At 49.6% G+C, this 24,395-nt stretch overlaps 1 protein-coding gene across 1 annotated transcript in view; it reads left to right on the top strand.

Moving 5' to 3' along the window:
- Positions 1 to 24,395, top strand: part of KATNIP (katanin interacting protein) — a 236,339-nt gene that overhangs the window by 154,839 nt on the left and 57,105 nt on the right. Inside the window, exon 14 of the mRNA XM_006070561.4 lies at positions 8,681 to 8,818. Within this exon, the coding sequence (XP_006070623.4) occupies positions 8,681 to 8,818 (138 nt within the window). The remainder of the gene's footprint in view (positions 1 to 8,680; positions 8,819 to 24,395) is intronic.

Genomic DNA, 24,395 nt, shown 5'->3' with positions numbered 1-24,395 from the left:
ATGTTAACACAATAAAGGGGGAAATAATCACATGGCGTCTTAATAGACACAGAAGAGGCATTTGATAAAATTCAACATTCTTTAATGATAAAAGCATCAACAAACCAAGAACAGAAGGAAAGATCCTCAATCTGATAAAGGGTATCTGTGAAAACCCATGGCTAACATCATACTGAGTGGTGAAAGACTAAAAGTTTACCCCTAAGGTCAGAAATGGGTCAAGGATGCCTACTTTCACCCCTCCTATTCAACACTGTTCTGGAGATTCTACTCAAGACAGTTAAGCTAGAAAAGGCTGGAAACAAAGAAATAAACCATATTTGCAGGTGATATGATCTTATTGAAAATCGTAAAGGATCAAGAAAATCTGAGTCTGCAAAAATCACTGATAAAGCTAAAAGCAAGTTCAGCAAGTTTAAAGGATAAAAGGTCAATATACAAAAATCAATTGTATTTTCTACACTAGCAATGAACTATCCAAAAAGGGAATTAAGAAAATTCTTAAAATTCTTATTATGTAGAATAGCATCAAAAAGAATAAAATACTTGAGGATAAACTTCATCTAAGAAATGAAAGGCTTGTACATTGAAAAGTATCAAATATTGTTGACAGAATTTAAAGACGACCCAAATAATGAAAGATGAGAATATATCTGTGTTCACGGATTGGAAGACTTAATACTATTGATATGGCAATGCTCCCAAATAATCTATAGATTCAATGTAATCCTACCAAAATTCCAACTGCTTTTTTTTTTTTTTTGGTGGAAATTGACAAACTCGTAATGTGTTTACGGAAGTTCAAAGAATACAGAATAGCCCTCAAGAGTGTTGGGAAAAACAAAGTTGGAAGACTCACACTTCCCAATTTCAAAATTTACTGCCAAGTCACAGTAATTAAGACTTTGTGGTCTGGCTTAAGTATAGACATATAGATCAATGGAATACAACTGAGACTGCAGAAATAGATGCATACATCTATCGTCAATTGTTCTTTAACAAGGATGCCAATCCCATTCGATGAGGAAAGAATAGTTGTGTTTCAACAAATGGCATCAGGACAACTGGATTTCCACATGCGAAAGAATTAAGTTGGACTCTTCCCTCACACCATCTAGAAAAGTAACTCAATGGATCAAAGACCTTGAAACTTTTATAGTTTTAAGGCCATAAAACTCTTTGATGAAAACGTAGGTACAAATCTTCATAGCTTGGAATTTTTCAATGGAGTTTTAGGTACGACACCCAAAGCATAAACAACAAAAGAAAAAAATAGATAAGACCTCATCAAAATTTTAAAACATTTTTGCTTTGAGGAATATTATCAAGAAAGTGAAAGAACCTACAGAAAAGGGAGAAACTGTTTGGAGATTATATATCTGAGAAGAGCCTTGTATCCAGAATACATAAAGAACTCAGACTCAACAGCAAAAAAACAAACAGCCCAATGAAAAAAGGCCAAAGTACTTTGAATAGATATTTCTCAAAAGATTTACAAATAGCCATCAAGCACATGAAAAGATGCTCGACATCATTAGTCATTCAGTTCAGTTCAGTTCAGTCACTCAGTTGTGTCCAACTCTCTGCAACCCCATGGACTGCAGCATACCAGGCTTTCCTGTCCATCACCAACTCCCGGAGCTTGTTCAAACTCATGTCCATCGAGTCGGTGATGCCATCCAACCATCTCATCCTCTGCCGTCCTCTTCTCCTCCTGCCTTCAATCTTTCCGTCATTCATTATTAGGGAAATGCAAAGCAAAACCACAAAGACATACTTCATACCCATTAGGATGCTATACTTAAAAAAAAAAAACAGAAATAACAAGTATTGTAAACATATGGAAAAATTGGAATCATCATACCTTGCTGTTGGGAATGTAAAAGGAAAATGGCACACCCATTGTGTAAAACAATTTGGCAGGTCCTCAAAACATTAAATGTAGGGACTTCCCTGGTGGTCCAGTGGCTGAGACTCTACGCTCCCAGTGCAGGGGCTAGGGTTCCATCCCTGGTCAGGAGAACTAGATCCCACATGCTGTAACTAAGATCCAACATAGCCAAATAAATAAATACATATATTTTTTTAATTAAATGAACAGTTACCATGTGACCAAGCATTTCCACTTCTAGGTATATATCGAAGAAAATTAAAAACATACATTCACACAAAAACTTGTACACAAATGTTCATAGCAGTGTTATTCATAATGACCAAAAGGTGGAAACAACCCAGATGGCCATCAGATGATGCACGGATAAACATCTGTGGTCTGTCCATACAATGGGATATTATTCGGTCGTAAACAGGAGCAAAGTCCTGAATAAACTTGGATAAACTAGAAAGCATCATGCTGAATCAGTAGACAGCATTATGCGAAAAGACGAGAGTCGGACATAAAAGGCCATGTATATTGTATGACAGCATTTATATGAATGTCCAGAATAGGCAGATCCGTGGAGACAACAGGTAGTCTCGTGGGTACCAGGGACAGGGGAAATGTAGCAACGGGGAGTGACTGCTAAAGGGTACGGGGTTTCTTTGAGGGGCAATAAAAGTATGCTGGAAAAAGACAGTGGTGATGGTTGGACAACCTCATGAATACACTAGAAAACCACTGACTCGTTCACTTTAAGTGGTGGTTTTATATATGTGAATTTTATCCCCCTTTCTTTTGGCCACGCTCTGTGGCATGCGCCCCCTGCAGTGGAAGCGTGGAGTCTTAGCCACTGGGCTGCCAGAGCAATCCCTGAATTTTTAATAAAGTATAGAGAGGTTCCACGTGCCTTTGTCTTGCTTCCCCAGCGGTCACATCCCATGTGACCACAGTACCTCATCAAAACTAGGACACTGACATTAGTATAACGAGCAGACCTTCGTACACCTGTTTATGCAAGTGTGTGTGTACACATTCTTTTCAATTTTGTCACATGTAGATTTGTGTAACCACCACCACACAGCAAGATACAGAAGAGTTCCATCAGCTCAAAGGACTTCCCTCATGGGACCCTTTCTAACCATCCCACCTGCTCCCGGTCCCTAACATGCCACTGCTGCTAAGTCACTTCAGTCGTTTCTGACTCTGTGTGACCCCAGAGATGGCAGCCCACCAGGCTCCTCCGTCCCTGGGATTCTCCAGGCAAGAACACTGGAGTGGGTTGCCATTTCCTTCTGTGCATGAAAGTGAAAAGTGAAAGTGAAGTCGCTCAGTTGTGTCTGACTCTTAGTGACCCCATGGACTGCAGCCTACCAGGCTCCTCCGTCCATGGGATTTTCCAGGCAAGAGTACTGGAGTGGGGTGCCACTGGGCAGCCATCAATCTGTTCTCTATAATTTTTGTCATCTCAAGAATGTCATAGGGACCTCCCTGGCAGTCCCATGGTTAAGATTCCATGCTTCCAGTGCAAGGGATGTGGGTTCAATCCCTGGTTGGGGAACTAAGATCCCACATGCCACACTGCACAGCAACCACCCCCGCCAAATGCCATATGCATGGGATCATACCGTATGTAACCTTTCTGAGATTGACTTTTTCCCACTCAGGATAATGCCCTTGGGGCTCCCCTGGTGGCTCAGACGGTAAAGAATCTGCCTGCAATTCAGAAGACCCGGGTTTGATCCCTGGGTGGGGCAGATCCCTTGGAGAAGGGAATGGCTGCCCACTCCAGTATTCTTGCCTGGAGAATCCCATGGACAGAGGAGCCTGGCGGGCTGCAGTCCATGGGGTCTCAAAGAGTCAGATATGACTGAGCAACTAACAACAACATGCCATTGACACCCATCCAAATTGTTGCATCAGTAGTCCGTTCCCTTCTTTAAAAATGTATTTATTTTTGGCTGTGCCGGGTCTTTGCTGATGCACAGGCTTGCGCTAGTTGTGGCAGGCGGGGGTCTCTCTAATTGTGGCGCTCAGGCTCCTCACTACGCTGGCGTCTCTTGGGGCAGACCCTGCGCTCTCGGACACGTGGCCTTAGTTGACCCGCACACGGGGGCTCTTCCTGGACCAGGGATAGAACCTGTGGTCCCCTGCATTGGCAGACGAATTCTTTTTTTTCTTCAAATAACCTGTTTATTTTATTTGGAGTCTTCTGGGTAGTATTTTTAAAGTTTATTTATTTTTTAATTGAAGGATAATTGCTTTACAGAATTTTGTTGTTTTCTGTCAAACCTCAACCTGAATCAGCCGCGCTAAGTCGCTTCAGTCGTGTCCAACCCTGTGTGACCCCAGAGACGGCAGCCCACCAGGCTCCTCTGTCCACAGGATTCTCTAGGCAAGAATACTGGAGTGGGTTGCCGTTTCCTTCTCTGAATCAGCCATAGGTATACACATATCCCCTCCCTCTTGAATGTCCCCCGCATCCTCCTTCCCACCCCTCTAAGTTGATACAGAGCCCCTGTTTGAGTTTCCTGAGACATACAGCACATTCCCATTGGCTATCTATTTTACATATGGTAGTGTAAGTTTCCGTGTTATTCTCTCCATACATCTCACCCTCGCCTCCCCTCTCCCCGTGTCCATAAGTCTGTTCTCTGTGTCTGTTTTTCCATTGCTACCCTGCAAATAAATTCTTTGGTACCATCTTTTTAGATTCCGTTTATGTGCATTAGTATACAGTATTTCTCTTTCTCTTTCTGACTTACTTCACTTTGTATAATAGGCTCTAGGCTCCCCACCAGGGAAGTCCAGTTTGTTTCCTTTTAAGATGCTAACTTATTAAAGTGAGGCTACTTCGGAGGGCTGTCCAGCATCACTCTGAGGGTGTGTGGATCTGTGTCAGGTTAATGTTGGAGACAGCATCACCTTCCTTAGGAGTCAGAAAGAGACCTCCTGAGAGAGGCCTTATCTGACCATCAGAATGACCATTGTCATTCCGGTGGCCATTAATAATTCTCTTATGTTTGCTTCATCAAATGTATCCCCCTGCTTGATTATTTTTTCCCTTGGCAATGTGACTTGTTTGCCTCCTCTGCTCACCCGAGCCAGGACCGTCTGGGCCGGGATCCCCCGCACTCAGGATTTGTTGAGCAAGTGGGTAGCAGATGCTGCTGGTGCCTGCCCTAGTCCTTCACCCCTCCCACTGTGGTCCCTGCTGGCTGCTCTTCCGCCTGCCAGCAAACACCTCTCTCAAACAAACAAACAAAAGTTTGTTTTCTGGCCTCCAGGACCCTCTTTGCTTCCCCCTGCAGCAGGTCCAAACTGGCGGGGAATGGAGCCCCCAGGAGCAGCTCTGAACCTTCACAGATGGGAATTGGAGTATGGGCGCAATGATGGGAACTGGAGTATGGATACACATCGGCTCCTTTGTCCTTCCCTGTCTAAATCAACTCCTTATACTGGAATCCTTGCCTCAGGGACTGCTCCTGGGGGAACCCAAACCAAGACAGAATGATTGAATGAGTGAATGAAAAACCTAAGTTTGAATCCTCACTCCAAGGACTTCCCTGGAGGTCCATTGGGTAAGACTCCCCACTCCAAGTGCAGGGGGCCCAGGTTCAATCCCTGGTCAGAGAACTAGATCCCACATGCCACAGCTGAAGATTCTGAATGCCTCAACTAAGACCCGGCACAAACAAATAAATCTATCTTTTAAAATATTCTCACTCCACCACATGTGCAAACCACATCTTTGATGGACTCTGATCTTCCTTCAGGGACTCACCATCCGTCTCCCTGCTCCCAGGGCTTGGAGGGAACCCAGTGGAATAACAGCAGCCATGCCCAGGTGCCCTGATTCTTGTTCGACCCTCTTGATTACCACCTGCGCTGGGCAGGTGCAGCCGACACCCTGCCTGCTGCGCAGGCACCTGGAGGTTTGCCCAGTGAGCCTGGGGTCAGCCCTCGGCGGCTTCCAGCAGCCTTCCTCGCAGGCACTCTGTCATGGAAAGAAGAGTCAGAAGGCCCAGTGGCTAATGAGGTTCAGAGTTACCTGTAGATTAACGTTCTCTGACTCTGAACAGCATGATTCCCGCTTAGCCCTCCCGCTGACAGAAATGTGATAGGAAATCAATTACAGTCCCCGCGCTGGCGTCTAAGGGTCAGCCTTCAGTCTCTGCCGTTGTCAGGCAGCCTCAGCGACCCACTCTAGGCTCCAGCTCAGAGAAGGGATGAGACATCCCCGCTGGGTTTGGAGATGTGCTGTCCTGACCCCTCGCAGCTGCCCAGAGCACTAGAAGTTCCCGCAGAGCCCAAGAAACTTGCCAGGATAAGTCAGAAGCCCTTGAACTCATCTCAGCAGCATCCCCCTTCCTGAAAGGCACCATTGTCCCTGGGACAAACCACCTCTGTCCTCCGTGCAGCTGGAGACTGCGCCTCGTGTCTCCTGGGGGCCAGTGGACCCCCCGAGGCAGCCAGCGTCCCCCCTTCTCTTCTCTGTCAAGTAGCAGGCACAGTCCTGAGGACGGGAGCCCATGGAGATGTCCTCAGATACAAGGCAATGCTCGTTCTAGATAAAAGGGGCAACTTCAGTCAGTGTCAGAGATGCACGTTGCTTATTGGGATTTGTGGTTGTCAGCCCCTAAGCAGGGACCCTAAACTTGAATGCCTGCATTTAAGGGGCCAGGCAAAAGCATAACCAGGGAGGCGAAATGAGTGTAGAACAGTAGTAAGTGCTGGGGACTGGTCACCAGGGCAGTGTACTCAGCTCCAGCTGTCAGGGACCCCGTGTTGCCACATCTTCTAAGTCTATAGACAAGCCAGGCATCTATCTCTGAGGGGCAGGAGATATTTTCCATCTTTAAGTTTTGGCAACAATTTGCCTTTTCCAGAAAGCAACAATAACAGCACTTAGTGAGCTAAACAAAATAACTCTGCCGGCCAGATCGTTTTAGTCTCTTCTTGAAAGTTTCAGTGAGGGGCTTCCCTGGTCGTCCAGTGGTTAGGACTCTGAGCTTCCAATGCAGGGGGCGTGGGTTCAATTCTTGGTTGGGGAATTAAGATCCCGCAGGCCCTGCGGCACAGCCAAAGAAAGAAAAATAAAGTATCCGTGAGACGACAGATATTAGCAGGTGAATTTCGTGTATTCAGTCATTTCTTTATTCGACTGTTGTTCCAAAAATTCGATTCAAAGGTTTTTGTTGTTGTTTCCCAGGTGCCAAGGAACTGTGCTGAATGCTAAAGATTCTGGAATGAATGAGAAGAGCTTTGAAGCTGAGTGTGTGTGTGTGTGTGTGTGTGTGTGTGTTGGTGGTGGTGGGGGGTGACATAGACATGAAGACAGGGAATCGTGGGGCACTGAGTAAATGATACCCACAGGCATATTGAGGAGCTGTGGGCACCTAGATGGGGGAGTGATTGTGTCAAGGGAAAGGGTGACCGAGAGGGTGATGATACACTTGAGCTGCATTTCCCAGGGTGAGAAGGACAGAAGAGTGGTGTGTTTTTGGTTTTGTTGTTTGTTTTTATCTACTTGTTTATTTTTGGCTGCCCTGAGTCTTAGTGTTGCTGTGCACAGGCTTTCTCTAGTTGCAACGAGCATATGCAACTCTCTAGTTGTGGCACATGGGCTTAGTTGCTCCGCAGCACATGGGATCTTCCTGGACCAGGGATGGAACCCGTGTCCCCTGCACTGGCAGGCGGATTCTCAACCACTGGACCACCAGGGAAGTCCCAGGGTAGGAGAGTATTGCACGCGGAAGCCCAGCCTGTGCAAAGGCACAGAGGCCGAGCCAGTATGGAGATGTTGGGGAGCATCTGTGAGTTTTGTCCAGACAGAGAGCAGAAGAGCAGAAGAGGTGTCCAAAGAGATGAGGGGAGGCAACTGGAGCTGAGAGATGTCCCTTCCCCACCCCCGTTTCTCCTTTCCGCCTCTGTCCCAAGTGCTCATGATACAAAATCTTGTTGGTGTGAATTAAAATGCCAGCAAGACTGCCCTGCTCCTCTGCCTCTTTGGCCTTGAGAGTGGCCTTGGCAGTTTCTCTAGCAGGCGGAAATTGCGCACGGGGGTCCCGAGGCTTGGAAACCCTGAAGGAAACAGAATAAATCCCAAGGCTCAGTGCCATGGCCCCGTCCCAACAGATGCCTGAGCCAGATTCTTTCTTTTTTATTTTTACATTTTTAAAATTCTACAGGGTTTTACAAAAGAAAATCAAAGGCTCTGTTTGCCAGGTTAATCAAACAAGCCCAAGTCATGGCTCTTTTCCCGTCCTTCCCCCTCCGGTCTTTCTCCCCGTAAAGCCGATTAGGTTGATTAAAATAAAGCCTGCTGCAATTTAAATTCTGTCTGGTTGGAAGGGCCGAGGGGCCCTTGTGGCGGCTTTGTGCCGGGGACGGGGTCGAGGGTCAGTAGCCTGCTCCCAAGAGTGATCCAGATGGGGTGAGATCTAAGACCCCACCCGGGATGATGTACAGGAGGCAGCTGGCTTCCCACCCGATTCCTTCCCTGGTTTCCATGGTCACTGCTCATTTACTGTGGGTGGTGGTGTGGTTTAGTCGCTCAGTGTGTCTGGACTCTTTTGCGACCCCATGGACTGTAGCCTGCCAGGCGCCTCTATTCAGGGGATTTCCCAGGCAAGAATACTGGAGTGGGTTGCCATTTCCTTCTCCAGGGGATCTCCCTGATTGAACCCACGTCTCCTGCATTGCAGGCAGATTCTTTACAGACTGAGCCCAAACTGGGAAGATTACTGCGGGGTGAGGCAGAAATGTGCTAACCATAACAATGTCCTCTTGCTCGCATTTCAGGGCAAGAAAGACCCTTCCCTGTGGACGTGCCCCTTCCACCCGCCGCTCCAGCTCTTTTTTGTTATCCGCAACACGGGACAGCTGCGTGACTTTGGTCTAACCAAGATCAAGGTTTGGAATTACTGGACGGCTGATGGTGTAAGTAACAGGCTCCGGTTCCTCACTGAGCATTTGACTGATGGCAGCAGGTAGCGTTTCCCGTAACCGGATTCATTCCCCAAGCTGCAACTCGAGGACCAGGTGGCCCCACTGCCCTTCCTCCTGGGTGTAGCAAGCACCTGCTGGGGACTCGCACTTGGCACTGTCAGAGCGCCCCCCAGGAGCACAGCCTTTGCTGAAGGTTGGGGAAGTGGAACCAGGTCACCCTCTGGAGGAACTGGAGAAACATGAACCGAGGCTCCGTTTTAACAGATAAGGAAACAGACATATAGAGAGATTGTCATGTGGCCCAAGTCACACAGCCAGTGAGTGTCACAGTGAGAATTTGAACCCCACAATTGGACTCCAGGCCCCTTTGCTTCGCCAGCGCCTCTCAAACCATAATCCACAATGACTCCCTTGGGATCTTGATTAAATACAGGTTCTAATGAGATGGTTGGATGGCATCACTGATTCAATGGACATGAACTTGTGTGAAGTCCGAGAGATGGTGAGGGAAAGGGAGGCCTGGTGTGCTACAGTCCATGGGGTCACAAAGAGTCGGATATGACTTGGTGACTGAAAAACAACAATCCAGCAAGTCTAAGGCAGGCCCAAGATTCTGTGTGTGCCGCCAGTTCCGAGGTGCACCAGTGCTCCTGGTGTGTGCGCCCCACTCCAAACAGCCAGGCTCTTCATGTCTGTGCTCTTGGGCCTCTCTGATTTCAGAGGCCCTCCCCTTCTTCCTACCCTCACACCACTACCCGCACCCAGGTCCTCATTCTTGCTTTTTCTGAGCTATTTCCCACGTATTCATTTGCATTTATTCCTTCACTGAATACTGGTTCTTGAGCACATCCTAGGTACCATCAGGTTTCATGATCGATTCTGAAGACACTGATATAAAGACACGGTCTATGCCTTAGACAAGGGGTATCCCCTAAGAGCTGGCAGACAAGTGATGTAGATGAATGAGACAGTGTGATGAAGACCTTGATCAAGCTGAACCCAGAGTGCCATGGGTTTCAAATAGAAACCTCAGGGACTCTGCAGGGAACTCAGTTGGTGAGGAGGGACAGGACATGGTTTCCCTTCTTTTGATAGAAAAGGGGGCATGAACTATTCTACCTTCCTTTATAAGTGGCTATAAGGGAATCAATAGTATAAGCGAGATGATAAATGGAGACCAATTCTCAGCCTCAGTCTTGCTAGGGAGACACTGGGGCCTGGTGGGGACTGCAGCAGACTGGCCAACACGTGGTGGCCCAGTTAAACGGCAGGCCATTTTTCAGTTTTAACTAATGTTTGCTCTGGAGCAATGCCAGCCAGTGCTGCTAGATCTTCCGAACATTCCCAGGGAGCTGGAAATCTGAGTTGAGCTATTTTGTTTGCAAATGTCAGTAGCTAACTTAAATTCTTCTGAAACCACCATATCCATGCGTGCTCAGTCGTGTCCCACTCTTTGCGACCACCAGACTCCTCTGTCCATTTTCCAGGCAAGAATACTGGAGCGGATTGCATTTCCTTCTCCAAGGGATCTTCCCAGCCCAGGGATCAAATCTGAGTCTCCTGCATGGGCAGGCAGATTCTTTACCACTGTGCTACCTGGGATGACAAAACCACCATATAGTGCAAACCAAATTCATCTTTGAGCCAGAGCTGGCTGTTCCCAGCTTGCACCCTCGAGGAGGAGGGTGTCCACCTCGAGCCGGAAGAGGTCGGGGAAGGTATGAAGGGAGAGTACACCTGAGCTCTAGTGGGAAGGGAAGCCCTGAGCCAGGCAGACAAGGGAAAGCATCTCCAGGTGGAGGGAGATGCTTGGCGAAAAGAGGTGTGGAAAAGTGTAGCCTCCTAACCGCTCTCCCTGATCCCAGGCCCAGGCCTCTGGTTTGTCTCCAGTAGCCCCTGGGAGGACTGATCATGACTATGGTTTCAAGCCCTCAACTTCAGTCAGTTCAGTCGCTCAGTAGTGTCTGACTCTTTGCGACCCCATGGACTGCGGCACACCAGCCTTCCCTGTCCATCACCAATTCCTGGAGCTTCCTCAAACTCACATCCATTGAGTCAGTGATGACATCCAGCCATCTCATCCTCTGTCGTCCCCTTCTCCTCCTCCCTTCAATCTTTCCCAGCATCAGGGTCTTTTCCAAGGAGTCAATTCTTTGCATCAAAGGATTCCCTTGATCCAGAGAATCCAGGTCAGACCTCTGAGTGTGTCATCAGGGCCCCCTAATCCCCGTGTGTCAGGCCTGCCTGTCTCTCAGCATCTGCCCCTTGTTCACGCCCTGCTCCAGAGTGCCAGCTGCTCTTGGGGATCTCCACCAGCCTTCCTTGTAGGGACAACTTTAGTCCCCGGCCCCTCCTGTCTCACTCAACTCCAGGTGCTTGTCTATGCCTCATATTCCTGGAAGACTCAGGCATCATTTTCTCCAGGGTGTTCACCTGACCCCAACCCTTGTGCACTTCTGTACCACGTGAACTAGTTCCATCACCCCTAGATCAGGATACGCACCTGCCTCCCCATCACCCAGGGGCATCTTGGGAGCAGGGCCTGAGACTTCACCACTGTTCTTTCTATTTCAAGTAGAAAAACATGGCTAGCTAATGAATGAATGAGTTCATTCCCCTAAGAGCCTGTAAGCAGTTGTCTCATCCTCCTTGAGATCCAGACGAGTGACCTAGAGCAGAAGATGCCTTCCCCAGGTCCTACTGCAGGTTAGAGGCCAACCAGGAGACCCCAAGCCTCGTCCCTCCTTCCCATCTTCCCCTCCTCTCCTGCACCTCTTCCTGCTGGTTCTCTACCCACCCACTCACCCAGCCATCCCTCCACATGTGTTCAGTCACTTCAGTTGTGTCTGACTCTGTGACCCTGTGGACTAGCCCCTCCAGGCTCCTCTGTCTATGGGATTTTCCAGGCAAGAATACTGGAGTGGGTTGCCATCTCGTCCTCCAGGGGATCTTCTCCATCCAGGGATGGAATCCCCATCTCCAGGTGGATTCTTTACCACTGAGCCATCCCTCCACCTCCCAGATAAACATCTGCTAGGCTCTGGGGATCTAGGTGCTAATGTGGCAGACACAGTCCCAGCCAGCTCTGTTGACACATGACACTCCTCAGTGAAGTAACAAAAAGCTTTCTCTGATTTATGGTTTTTTAAAAAAAACAAATGCCTTAAGTTTAAATTTGAGAAACAGTCCAAACCACTGGATAAGTGAGGAGGTTCCTGTGGGCCTACCAGGCTCCTCTCCCCACCCCCATGGCCAGCTTTGACCCAGGGTGTGTAGGGGGCTGTCCTCCAGGCCCGGGAGGGAGCCCCAGCCCCGAGTAGTGGGCTCCCAGCATCTCAGGCCGGGTCCTCCCGGCCACCCAACACTTCCGGGCAGGCGGTCATCAGCATCTTCTGGAATGAGTGATGAAACAGCACTGACTGCTCAAGCCTGTGCCCTGTAGCCCGGCCCTGTCATTGACTACAGCTCAGGCCAAGAAAAGCGGATTTTTATGTGCTGGATTACAAAGGAGATAAGCTTCATCTCTTTTGGCCGCAGCCTGCCTTTCTTCTTTAACCTGCGCTCGGCCTTCTCTGTGTGCCGAGAATAGAAAAGAGGGCCAGGACGCCAGGGCGTCGTGGCGGGCGCTCTGGGGGGCGGCCGGCTGCCGGGATCAGAGACTCCGGGTGTTCCAACACAGAGGAGCGCGTGCAGGACCGCAGGCCCCGGCAGGGCCACCACTTACGTAACGCACACCCATCTGTTGCCAGCATTTTCCGGGGGCAGAATGCACAAACAAATGCAGCTGCAGGTTGGTTTGATTTAATATTCTCCAGAGAATGCTATTACTGTGTGTTTTAGAGGAGATAAAATGAGAGTTTATAGGAAATATAGCTCAGCCCGGTAGACACGGCTTGTTAAGACGGGTGTTTTGTGTCTGGGAATCTGAGGAAGCAAAGTTCAACGCGAAGCACTAATCCAACCAAGGCTTATTTAGAGCATAAGAAAAGAAGGTGCTGGAAGAATGGGAGTCTCTTATTGGAAGATCTGCTGCCTGTTTAAATCCTTGGGCTAACTTGGATGGGCTCCTTCACCCTCGTTAGGTAATGCGGGGATTCGGAGCCGGCCGGGAGTAGAGGACTTCCGGGCAGGATAAGGACTCGGAAGGCAGCGTCGGTTCACGCAGCCGCACAGGGCAGCCCGCAGATGCGGGTACTCATCACGGCTGCCGTTTTACCCAGCACAGCGCACATCGGGCAGGCGTGAGGCCCCGAGTAGGGGCTCCATAAACATTTTTTTTCTTAAATGATTTTATATTTATTTTTGACTCTGCTGGGTCCTCGTTGCTGCACAGGTTTTCTCTAGTTGCGGCGAGTGGGGTCTACTCTCTAGCTGGGGTGCACTGGCTTCTCATCGCAGTGGCTTCTCTTGATGCAGACAGAGCACGGGCTCTGGGGCTCATGGGTTTCGGTAGTTGCGGCTCCCGGGCTCTTAGAGCACAGGCTCAGTAGTTGTGGTGCTCGGGATTTAGTTGCTCCACAGCATGTGGGATCTTCTTGGATCAGGGTTCGAACCCGTGTCTCCTGTATTGACATGCGGATTCTTTACCTCTGAGCCACCAGGGAAGCCTACTCGGTAAACATTTGATGCCTGATGATGAAATGCATCATCTCAATTAACCTCCTACCCATCCTACAGGTGGACGTTGTCAGGCCCCACCTTGTAGATGAAGCTGGGACTTAGAATAAAGATATCCCAGGGAGCAAATAGACCCGCGTTTCTTTTGTTGGCTCTGCTTGGGAATGGCTGCCTGGAGTGCTGTTGAGAAGGATCTGGAACTTTCTTCCTGGTGCATCCAGGATTGATTAGTGCACGTGATTGATCATCGAGGTTTGTCTTGGGCTCAGGAAGAGCACGTGATAATAGGTTTTCACATTTTGTGATGCTTCCCCAGATTAAATGACTGGCCCCGCTAGTGAGGAGTAAGGGGCTGAGGTGGGATGGGAAGATGGGGTCTGCGGGTTTCCCTGCGGTTTTTCTCTGCACAGCTTCCCCTGCAGAGCAACATCTGCTAGGAGAAAAGAATCAATAGTGTCCCCTAGGATGTTATAACTCATCCAAAAAGTGGACTTTCAGCCGTTGCCCACAGTCCATCTGTTTTCCTTTATATTAATACCAAGCATAGTAATCTGCTACATGGTACCACCCTTGAGTGAAAACAGGCAGGTCATCACCATTTTTGCCAACAGCATCACCACACAGGTTCTGCCTCCAGCCTGGTCACACCATCAAGTGACGCAGGACCCAGTGGTATATGTTATACATGGAAATGGTGCTAATTAAATAGCTTTTGAATGAATGAATGAGTGAGTGAATGTTAGATTTACCCAGTGGTATGTTTCTGTGACTTGTTGTGGTCAACCAGGCCGGTACTGCCCAATAGAACTTTCTGCAGTGATCTTAACATGTTCCCTCTGTCCTGTCCAGTGAGAACAATTCAAGTTCTCAGCCCCAGGTGGCCACTGAGACCTTGAATTGTGGCTCCTGAAACTGTCAGACCAACATTTTACAATATATTTTATTTTAATATTAATGTAACTGCCACATGTGGCTGGTGACCATGTATTGGACCACACAAGTCTGGTGCTCAGGGAGCTGTGTTGAACAAATAGACAAGGCCCTGTTCATACAGTCCTCTCCCTTCTCATGAGGAAGGGAACAAGAAACGAGGGCACAAATGACTAGTGTCATCTCCAGTAATGCTAAGTGTTCTGAAGATGATAACATCTGGCACCGGAGAGGGACAAGGGGAGAACGAAGCAGGGCTGCGCTGGACACGTGATCAAAGGCATCCCTGACCTGAATGTTGAGAAGGAGTAGCCATGGGGACATAAGTGGGAAGGGAATTCTTGGCAGGGGGCATAGCAAGAATAAAGGCTCTGAGGCAGGAACAGCCAGTTTAGGCAGAGACTGAGCTGGTGAACAAAGGAAAGTGTAAGGGGAGGCCCCCAGGGGTGGGTGGGAACCAGGTCATGTACACCTCACTGATCTGAAGGCAGAATAGGGAGAGGGTCAGAGCCAGCTTGGCTGGGGCAAACCCTGGCTCCTCCTCGTCCTAGATCAGTGACCTTGGGAGTGTTATTCTGCGCCTCTCTGACTCAGTTTCCTCATCTGTAAAATGGGGGTGATTATTGTTTAGTTAAGACATATGGGATGAGCGTGAGTCTGAGTGAACTCCGGGAGTTGGTGATGGACAGGGAGGCCTGGTGTGCTGCGAATCATGGGGTCACAAAGAGTCGGACACAACTGAGCGACTGAACTGAACAGAACTGAACTGAAGACATATGAAGTGCTCATAATAATTCCTGGCCTTCATGAACTGTATACAAAGATCAGCTCTTGGTATCATTATGGGAGGGTTTTGGGCAAAGGGTGACACAATCTGATTGAGGAATTTAAAAGATCATTTTCTGGATGCTTTTTGGAGAAGGGGTCAGAGAGAAGGCGGAGCCCCAAGAAGAGGCATTTTGGGGCCTCCATAGTCTAGCTTGGTGGCTTGGATGAGGGTCTCAGTGCTTCTGGAATGCACCATGGATAGATTCAATTCATCCCAAGGCAATATTTGTATTTTCAGAAAGGCCTTTCATGGTGGAGTAGGGATGGATTTTCAAATGAACACAAGTGAAGAGATTAGTTCATTAACAACCTATGTACCCTTCTCCAGCTTCAATAGTTATCTACATTCTGCCATTTTTGTTTCCTCTCTTCCCCTAACATTTAAAAAGAAATTGCAGGTATCATATCATTTCACTCATAATATTTTGCGTGCATCTCTAACAGATAAGAAGTTTGTTTTTATATCATCCCGATGCTGCTATCATACCTGACAATCATTCATTATTATGCTTCAGTACCCAGTCCACATTCAAATATCCCTAACTGCCTAATTTTTAATAGTTAATTTGTTTGGCCACACCATGTGGCATGCAGGATCTTAGTTCCCTGACCAGGGATTGAACCCTCGGCCCCTGCAGTGGAAGAGTCTTAGTCACTCAGGTGTGTCTGACTCTTTGCAGCCCCAAGGACTATAGCCTGTCAGGTTCCTCTGTCCATGAAATTCTCCGGGCAAGAATACTGGAGTTGGTATAGCTGTTCTCTTCTCTAGGGGATTCTTCCTGACCCAGGTATCGAACCCAGGTCTCCTGCATTGCAGGCGGATTCTTTACCATCTGAGCCACCAGGGCAGTAGAAGAGTGGAGTCTTAACCACTGGACACCAAGGAAGTCCCAACAGTTGATTCGTTTGGATCAGGATACAAACCTAGGCCAAACATGGCAATGGCTTTGAAGTCAAAGATGTGACCTTCGTTTGGGCCACTGAGTCAGTGTAGCCTGATGGCTCTGCCATGTGGTAGGGTCTGGGCACCTCTGGCCTGGCGAGCATCCTCGGGCCTGGCGAGCATTCGTGTGTGCGCATGCTAAGTCACTTCATCATGTCTGACTCTTTGCAACCCCATGGACTGTAGCCCACCAGACTCCTCTGCCCATGAGATTCTTCAGGCAAGAATACGGGAGTGGGTTGCCATGCCCTTCTCCAGAGAATCTTCCCGACCCAGGGATTGAACCTGCATCTCTTAAGTCTCCAGCATTGGCAGGCAGGTTCTTTACCAATAGTGCCATCTGGGAAGCCCTTGGGGACCACGATGGCATCTTAATAGGGTGGCTGGGAGGAAGGGCACTGACCCAGATGCGCAAGAGCCTTCCTTAGGTGTTGACCTCGGGCTTGGTCTGGGCCACTGTCAGCTGCTAGAGGGTGCTGTCTGGTGGGTGGGCTGCAGCCTCTAAAGTCTGTGTGCAGAGTCCATGCTTGGGAAGGTAAGGCATGGTCACCTTGAGAGGTCCAGGAGGCTCAGGTTTGAAGCAGGCCCCCAGCCAGCAGAGGACAGAGAGGTGAGCAGAGAATTCCACCTTGAGAGAGAGGGCCCCACGAGGTGTTCAGGCTCCAACCAGAAGGTTGGAATTCAGAGGCAAACTGTACTCCCAGCAGGAATGAGAACACAGATGCAGAACAGGGGTAGAAGCTGAGGCCTGTATCTCTGTACTGCACAGACCAGGGGACGAGCTGCTTCTGGGACCAGTCAGATGTCTAAGCAGAGAGGGCTGTTCACCCATGTGCAGGGGCCAGCCTAGGACAGCAAGACAAATCCCAGACCCCCTAGAGGGTAGAGCTCTCCTCTCCCCCCTCCTGCCTGCCTTGGCCAGGACTGACTTAGTAGCTGAATCTGTTGATTAAAATTCTCAGTCCCAACACTAGTGTTATCAGCCAGGATTCTTTTGGTAACAAAAGACAAGAAAACCCAATTAAATCCAGCTTAAGGACAAAAAAGCGTTCTTTGGCCCATGTTACAGGAGAGTATGAGTTGGCTGCCTTCAGGCATGGCAGGATCCAGGAGTTCACATGATGCCATCAGGAATCTCCTCCCTCTGTGTTGGCATCATTCTCCGGTTCCAAATGGTGGTTTCCGCTGACATTGCTCTTGATTTCAGGAGTGCTTGCAGAAAGCCCCAGGTCTATGGCCCCCTGGCCTGGGTTGCGAGTTGAAGCGAGGCCTACATTATGCACATGAAGTAAGGTCAAGGGAAGGGTGGATTCCCAATGAAAAATTGAAGTGCTGGGTAAGGAGGGAAAAATCACCAGGGAAAGTAGAAAATGAGACCCAGACTAGGTCCTTTTCTTTTCCTCTAAGATCGTGGAAGTCACCTGCTGGCAAACACATTCATCAGCTCCCAAATCTAAACCTACCCCAAGGCTTAATTTCTGAACCAAGCTTCTCTCCTGGCCATGAGATGCTTTTCTTTGGCATTTCTGCCCGGCCATGTACTGAAGCCCTTGCTTTGGTACCCCAACCCCAGGCCCCTCAGCCCCACTCCAGGCTCTGCTTCCTTTTGCTGTCTGCAGCAGCGCTTGACTCCCACCTTTGAATCCTCCGCTCCTCCTGTGCCCCTCCCTGCCAGTCATCTTTAGGTCCTACCGTTTCCACTGCCCGAACCTGCCTCCTTCCAAGTCCAGCTCCTCCTTCCCCTGCTGCCTGCTGTCTCCTCCATCTCCCGCTTGGCTCACTCAGCTGCTCAGTCCCTCTGTCTCATTGGCAGAGCCATATCGATCGCCCCAGATGTTGTGCTGGGGCCAGGAATCAGACATGCTGTCTGCCCCTGTGAGCTCTTGCCCAGGCAGGTGGGCCCAGGGGGACCCCTGCAAACCACAGTTCGGTGGGGCCAGGACAGTGGCAGGGGATGAGCTGGGGGCCTAGCTGCTACAGAATTCTTCAGGGGAGTGACCACAGTCCCCAGCCAGCATGTGCTGCCCCAGACATCCTGGGAAGAGGCTGTGCCCCGGTGGACCGAAGCCAGCTCACAGATTGCAGCTGGCTCACACTGTGTTTTCAAAATTCTTTGGGTTTTGTGTGTGTGTGTGTGTGTGTGTGTGTGTGTGTGTGTGTTTTAAATTATTTATTTATTTGGCTGCACTGAGTCTGAGTTGAGGCGCTCGGGCTTCTCTCCAGTTGTAGTACGCAGGCTTAGTTGCCCTGCAGCATGTGGGATCGACCAGGGATTGAACCCACATCCCCTGCGTTGGAATGCAGACTCTCAATCACAGGACCACCAGTGAAAGTGAAAGTCCCTCAGTCATATCCGATTCTTTGTGACCCCATGGACTATACAGTCCACGGAATTCTCCAGGCCACAATACTGGAGTGGGTAGCCTTTCCCTTCTCCAGGGGATCTTCCAAACTCAGGGATCAAACCCAGGTCTCCCACATTGCAGGCAGATTCTTTACCAGCTGAGCCACAAGGGAAGCCCAAGAATACTGGAGGGGGTAGCCTATCCCTTCTCCAGGGGATCTTCCTGACCCAGGAATCAAACTGGGGTCTCTTGCATTGCAGGCTAATTCTTTACCAACTGAGCTATCAGGGAAGCCCACAGGACCACCAGGGAAGTCCACAAAGTTCTTTGAATCAATTCAGTTCAGTTCAGTCACTCAATCATCTCTGACTCTTTGCAACCCCATGGACTGCAGCATGTTAGGCTTCCCTGTCCATCACCAACTCCCAGCGCTTTCTTCAAACTCATGTCCATCGAGTTGGTGATGCCATCCAACCATCTCATCCTCTGTCATCCCCTTCTCTTCCTGTTTTCAATCTTTCCCAGCATCAGGGTCTTTTCCAGTGAGTCAATTCTTTGCATCAGGTGGTCAAAGGATTGGAGCTTCAGCTTCAGCATCAGTCCTTTCAACGGATCTTCAGGATTGATTTCCTTTAAGATTGACTGGTTTGATCTCCTTGCTGTCCAGGGGACTCTCAAGAGTCTTCCCCAACACCACAGTTGAAAAGCATCAATTCTTTGGTGCTCAGCCTTCTTTATGATCCAATTTTCACATCCCTAGGTGACTACTGGAAAAACCATAGCTTTGACTGGACGGACCTTTGTTGGTAAAGTAATGTCTCTGCTTTTTTTTTTTTTTTTTAATTACTAACATTTAAAAATTGGTGAGTTTCCATGAAAAATAGGTACCTTTAACTAGAAGATCTGGTGACATCAGGTCACATCCACTCCTGGGAGCTTTGGTGGAGCTGAGTTGGGGTGCGGCAGTCGCCATCACTCTCATGTGTGTCCCTGACACAGTGGCACCGTGGTCCTGACACCACACCACCCCTCCCACTTGACATGTTTCCGTGGGCCCTGCGCACATGTGCCTCCTCCGCTCTCAGAAAACGGGCTCTCTGGTGCTTCCATCCTTATGGAACCTCCATCCCCTCTGGTCCCCGGGGAACTCTTCTCTCCTCTGTGACTTTGCTCCTGCCCTGCCCAGCACCTGGAACGCGTAGCCAGTCTTATTACAAACCCTGTCTTTGGAAACTTCGAAGTTCTACTTAAGTCTCTCTTCACCCACCAGCTTCCCGCACACCCCCAGCCTGCCCCAGGCCCCTGCTGGTGGTCTCAGCCGCCCCTTCTGGGCACCAGATTTCGTGCTTCCCTAGGGTATCCATCAGTTTCCTGAGCCTCCCATGTCTCAGACAAACAGGTGCCCCTGGCCAAATGTATCCTGCAGGCGTGCTCCATTTGGCGCTCACGACGTTGCACAGCTTGTGAAACATTTGACAACGTGGAAGGCTGGCTTCTGATGAGTGGTGGTATTCCCTCTGTAGTGTCCGCCGGCTGGAGCCCAGTGACTCCTGCAGCCTCTAGACTTGTAGGCGGGTGTTCCCCGGTTTCCGTCCCTCCCATGTTGGCGGTACTGTAAGCATTTGAGTCTGTGACCCCTAATTATTCAGGCTTTTGTGAACTCCTCAAGGAGAGGAGCCCTGCTTTCCTCTTTTGTGTGTCACACAGGCCAGGATCCTGAGGGGCCCCCGTGTGGTCCATGCTGGGTTGGATAAAACTGAAAGAATTGCCAGCTGGGGCCTGAGTCCAGATCAAGGGGAATCTTCTTTTTTTTTTTTTTTCAATTAAAATATAGTTGATTTACAATATTGTGTTCGTTTCAGGTGTACAGCAAAGTGATTCAGTTATATATTAATGTGTGTATGTGTGTGTGTGTGTGTGTGTGTGTGTGTGTTATGTATGGGTATGTATAGATGGGCTTCCCAAGTGGCACTAGCGGTAAAGAATCTGCCTGCCAGTTCAGGAGACACAGGGACTCAGGTTTGATTGCTGGCGCTGGAAGATCCCCTGGAATAGGAAGTGGCACCCCGCTCCAGGATTCTTGCCTGGAAAATTTCATGGACAGAGGAGCCTGGTGGGCTAGAGTCCTTGGGTTTGCAAAGAGTCGGACACAACTGAGTGACTGACCACACATACATGTATATGTATACATACATACATATATGCACACACACACACACACACATAGATAGATAAATAGATAGATTCCTTTCACATTCTTTCCCCTTAAAAGTTATTACAAAATATTGAGTATCATTACCCATAACCAACAGAAGGTCATTGTTGGTTATCTATTTTATGTCAAACTGAAAGATGTGTCTTGACTCTTTGGGACCCCCTGGACTATACAGTCCATGGAATTCTCTAGGCCAGAATACTGGAGTGGGTAGCCTCTCCTTTCTCCAGGGAATCTTCCCAACCAAAGGATTGAACCCAAGTCTCCCACCTTATAGGCCTATTCTTTACCAGCTGAGCCATAAGGGAAGCCCAAGAATACTGGAGTGGGTAGCCTATCCCTTCTCCATCAGATTCTTCCCAACCCAGGAATTGAACCAGGGTCTCCTGCATTGCAGGTAGATTCTTTACCAATTGAGCTATCAGGGAAGCCCTTATATAGTAGTATGTATCTATTAATCCCAACTCAAGGAGTATTGACCTAAGTTAGCGAGAGTAATTCTAGGCCCCATCCTAGAATGAATGGGGTTCTCCTGAACCTGCTGCCAACCTGGGGCAGGAACAGGGGGTCACTGCACCCGGCCTTAGGGGAGCAGGGGGTCTCTGGCCACCGTAGCCCTGAGCAGCCAGTGTCAGCAGGTATAGCCATCCAGGCAGTAGGTTGGGTACAAGACAAAGATGGCAGCTTCTTGAGTGTGTATTATGTGCCAGGCGGCATTCAAAGGACTTTACATATATCAGCTCATTTATTCCGAACTGCAGTGAGATGGGTACTATGGTGGTCAGCTCTATCCTACAGATGGGGAAACTGAGGTGCAGAACAGCTTGCTGGTGGTCACATGACTCCCAGGCAGTCTGGTGCCCACCACCTGGCCCTGCCTTTCAATAGAGGGGCACTGTGGTCCCCGGTGAGCCAGGACCTGCCTAGGGCAGCTATCCCTGCCCTGGCCCTGGCCTGCCAGATGGCCTAAATTTTTAAGAGAAGCCAAAAATGCACATTGTTATGTGAGCACTCTCAGTTTTTGGACAGCATCAGCTGGTTCTGAACATTTAACTCCTCTGTGGGCCAAACCAGCCCAGGATCAGCCGTAGGGGCTCCAGTTAGTGACCCCGTCTGTCACATCCCACCCCCGTCCTTCCTCCTCTGTGACTTTGTGGGGGAGAGGACGTCAGTCATTGGCTTCCAGCCTGGCTTGTAGTAGGTTATCTGCAGCTTGTAAAGTGTCACATGCCCCACCATCTTCATCAAGTTACTGTGTCACAAAGAAGGGTTTTCATTGGTCTTCCTCCCAAGGGACAGACGAAAAGTCATTGAGATCTCATCCACAATAAAGCATTCTAGTTCAGATGCTCCAGGAAGGAGCAGCTTTAGTTTTCAGAGCCTGATCTTAAGATAGATAGGAATAGGCCCGTTTCCCCATCCTTGAAGGCCTCCATCTGGGCAAGGACAGGTTTGCACATAGGACCACAAGGTCGTTGGCACGGGGGTCCTGGTGCACACTCAGCTCTGAGAGCCCAGAGGAGGACCCTCGACCCAAGGAGGACCCTCGACCCTTGCCTGAAGAGGCAGGCGGGGCAGATGGGGAAGGCCGGGGGCTTCCCAGAGGGGTCAGCTCCCAAGCTGGGTCCTGAAGCCTGCATGATGGCTGTCTGGGGGGCAGCGGCTCACTCCCCAAAGGCCCCTGTCCCCCAAAAGCCTCCCAATCATCCCTCAGCTCCTTGGCCCCTCCTGTTCGGGACCCAGCACTCCCGGGCAAAGAAAGCAGTGAAGGATGGAAGCTCGTCTTCTCCCTGTGCATTGGGGCCAGCCCGGGCGCCCAGCAGGAGACAGAACAGCTGGGCTGGGGGGCTGCCTGGGTTGTGCACGAGTGAGGTCCAGTGGCACACACCTGGTTTGGCTCCAGTCGTGCCCCCATACCAATGAAGGCTTTGCCTTAAAGCTGCAGTCTCCAACCTTTTTGGCACCAGGGACCAGTTTCCTGGAAAACAGTTTTTCCACAGACTGGGGGTCGGGGGGTGGGGCTAGGTTTCAGGATGATTCAAACACATTACGTTTATTGTGCACTTTATTTCTATTATTATTAACATCAGCTCCGCCTCAGATCATCAGGCATTAGATCCCAGAGGTGGCGGACCCCGGCAGTGGACCCTCCCTGGCAGCCGGCAGGTGGGCCTAGCCAATGCTTTGCTCCAAATGATTTCCTTCCGGCTTTGCTGCCTGTGCTCAGGGCCAGGTATTAGTCTCTAGGCAAAGTGTGTTGTGAGCACAAGAGCCTCCGCCTCTGCTAGGCTTGTTGTCATGATGAAACCGATCCGCCATCCATCTTCCCTGAGCAATTCGTGTGCTCATTGGAAGAGACATGTCATTCGACCCCAGGGCCAAGGAGGAACGTGGCCTTACCGAGTCAATTCAATCACTTAGATCAAAATGATATTAATATTGTTGGGTTCAAATGCATTACAGTCCCAGCATGATTGGTTCTGGGCAGCTGGAACGAAGGGTAAAGCCCTTTTTTTGGACAAGGAACGGTGCTCCCCTCCACCACGTGCCAGTCACAGAGTTTCAGTGTCCTTTTGAAAATGCATTGCAAAAGTGGTTTGAGGCAGCGTCAACAAAGGGCATAGCAATAACTCTAGTTAAACGAGGAAGAAAATGTGAACACCAAGGGAACAAGTACACACACACACACACACACACACACAAATGATTCTCGAGGGTAAGGTCATTCGCAGGACGGAATTTCACCTGGAATTCTTGGAAGCCAAGGCAAAGGAGGAAATAGGACTAGAGCCCTCTGGTTGGAAGGAGGAAGCAGGCTCATTCTTAAGCAGCAAGAGAATATTCCCTTGGATTTATTCCCAAAGGCACCCTTTGTCCAGAGCTTCATTGAGGGGGTATCGACGAGTACAGACCTGCAAAATCTCAACCCCGTCTTCCCCACGACTCAGAAGTGTATCTCAGATGGCTTCCGACCACGTGCTTGAGCTGTGACGGTTGCATCAATATGTACATAAATACATAGGAAAAGTCTGCAAGGACAGGAGCGTGGGCATGCCCCACCCCACCCCCGCCAGCACCCACGTCGATTGCCTCTGGGGAGTGAGGAGGAGTCAGGATGGGAGTGTGAGACTCTTGGTCCATGAGGACTAATTGAGAAATAGAAGTAGGAGCTCAGAGTGCACCCAAAGCAAGTGATTCTGCCAGTGGCCAGGCAGGCACAACCGAGACCAAGGCCTTCTCCAGGTCTGGCTTGACCCAGAGAGAGATGGCAGTAGGAGATTGGGGTGCCAGCGAGAGTGGCTCTCTGTGCACCAGCTGTGTGACCTCAGGGAAGGCTGAGCCTCAGTTTCTTCATCTGTCAGATGGGCCCTAATGCCCACCCTGGAGTTGTTTGAAGGACAGCATGGGACAATGCCTGTGGCCTTTCATGGTTCACACTTGGCACCCCCAGATGCTGTTCCCCACCTGGGATCCCACCCTGGTGTTGCTTGGGTCAGATTCACCTACAGATATGGCTTGTTTGATCTGGAGAGTGTTGGAACTTTGGCAGATTTAAACACCATCAGGCAGGAGGCATGAGCTTCTCAGTCCCCCAGGACCCCCACCACTCCCTCTGGCCTCAAACCTAACCTTCTCTCTCCTACCTGTCCAGTTCTATGAGTACTGGCGGTCACACCCTGCCCCAGCCTG

The sequence above is a fragment of the Bubalus bubalis genome, chromosome 24 (assembly GCF_019923935.1).
Source record: "Bubalus bubalis isolate 160015118507 breed Murrah chromosome 24, NDDB_SH_1, whole genome shotgun sequence".
NCBI lineage: Eukaryota > Metazoa > Chordata > Mammalia > Artiodactyla > Bovidae > Bubalus > Bubalus bubalis.
This window is presented reverse-complemented; position numbering and strand designations above follow the sequence as displayed.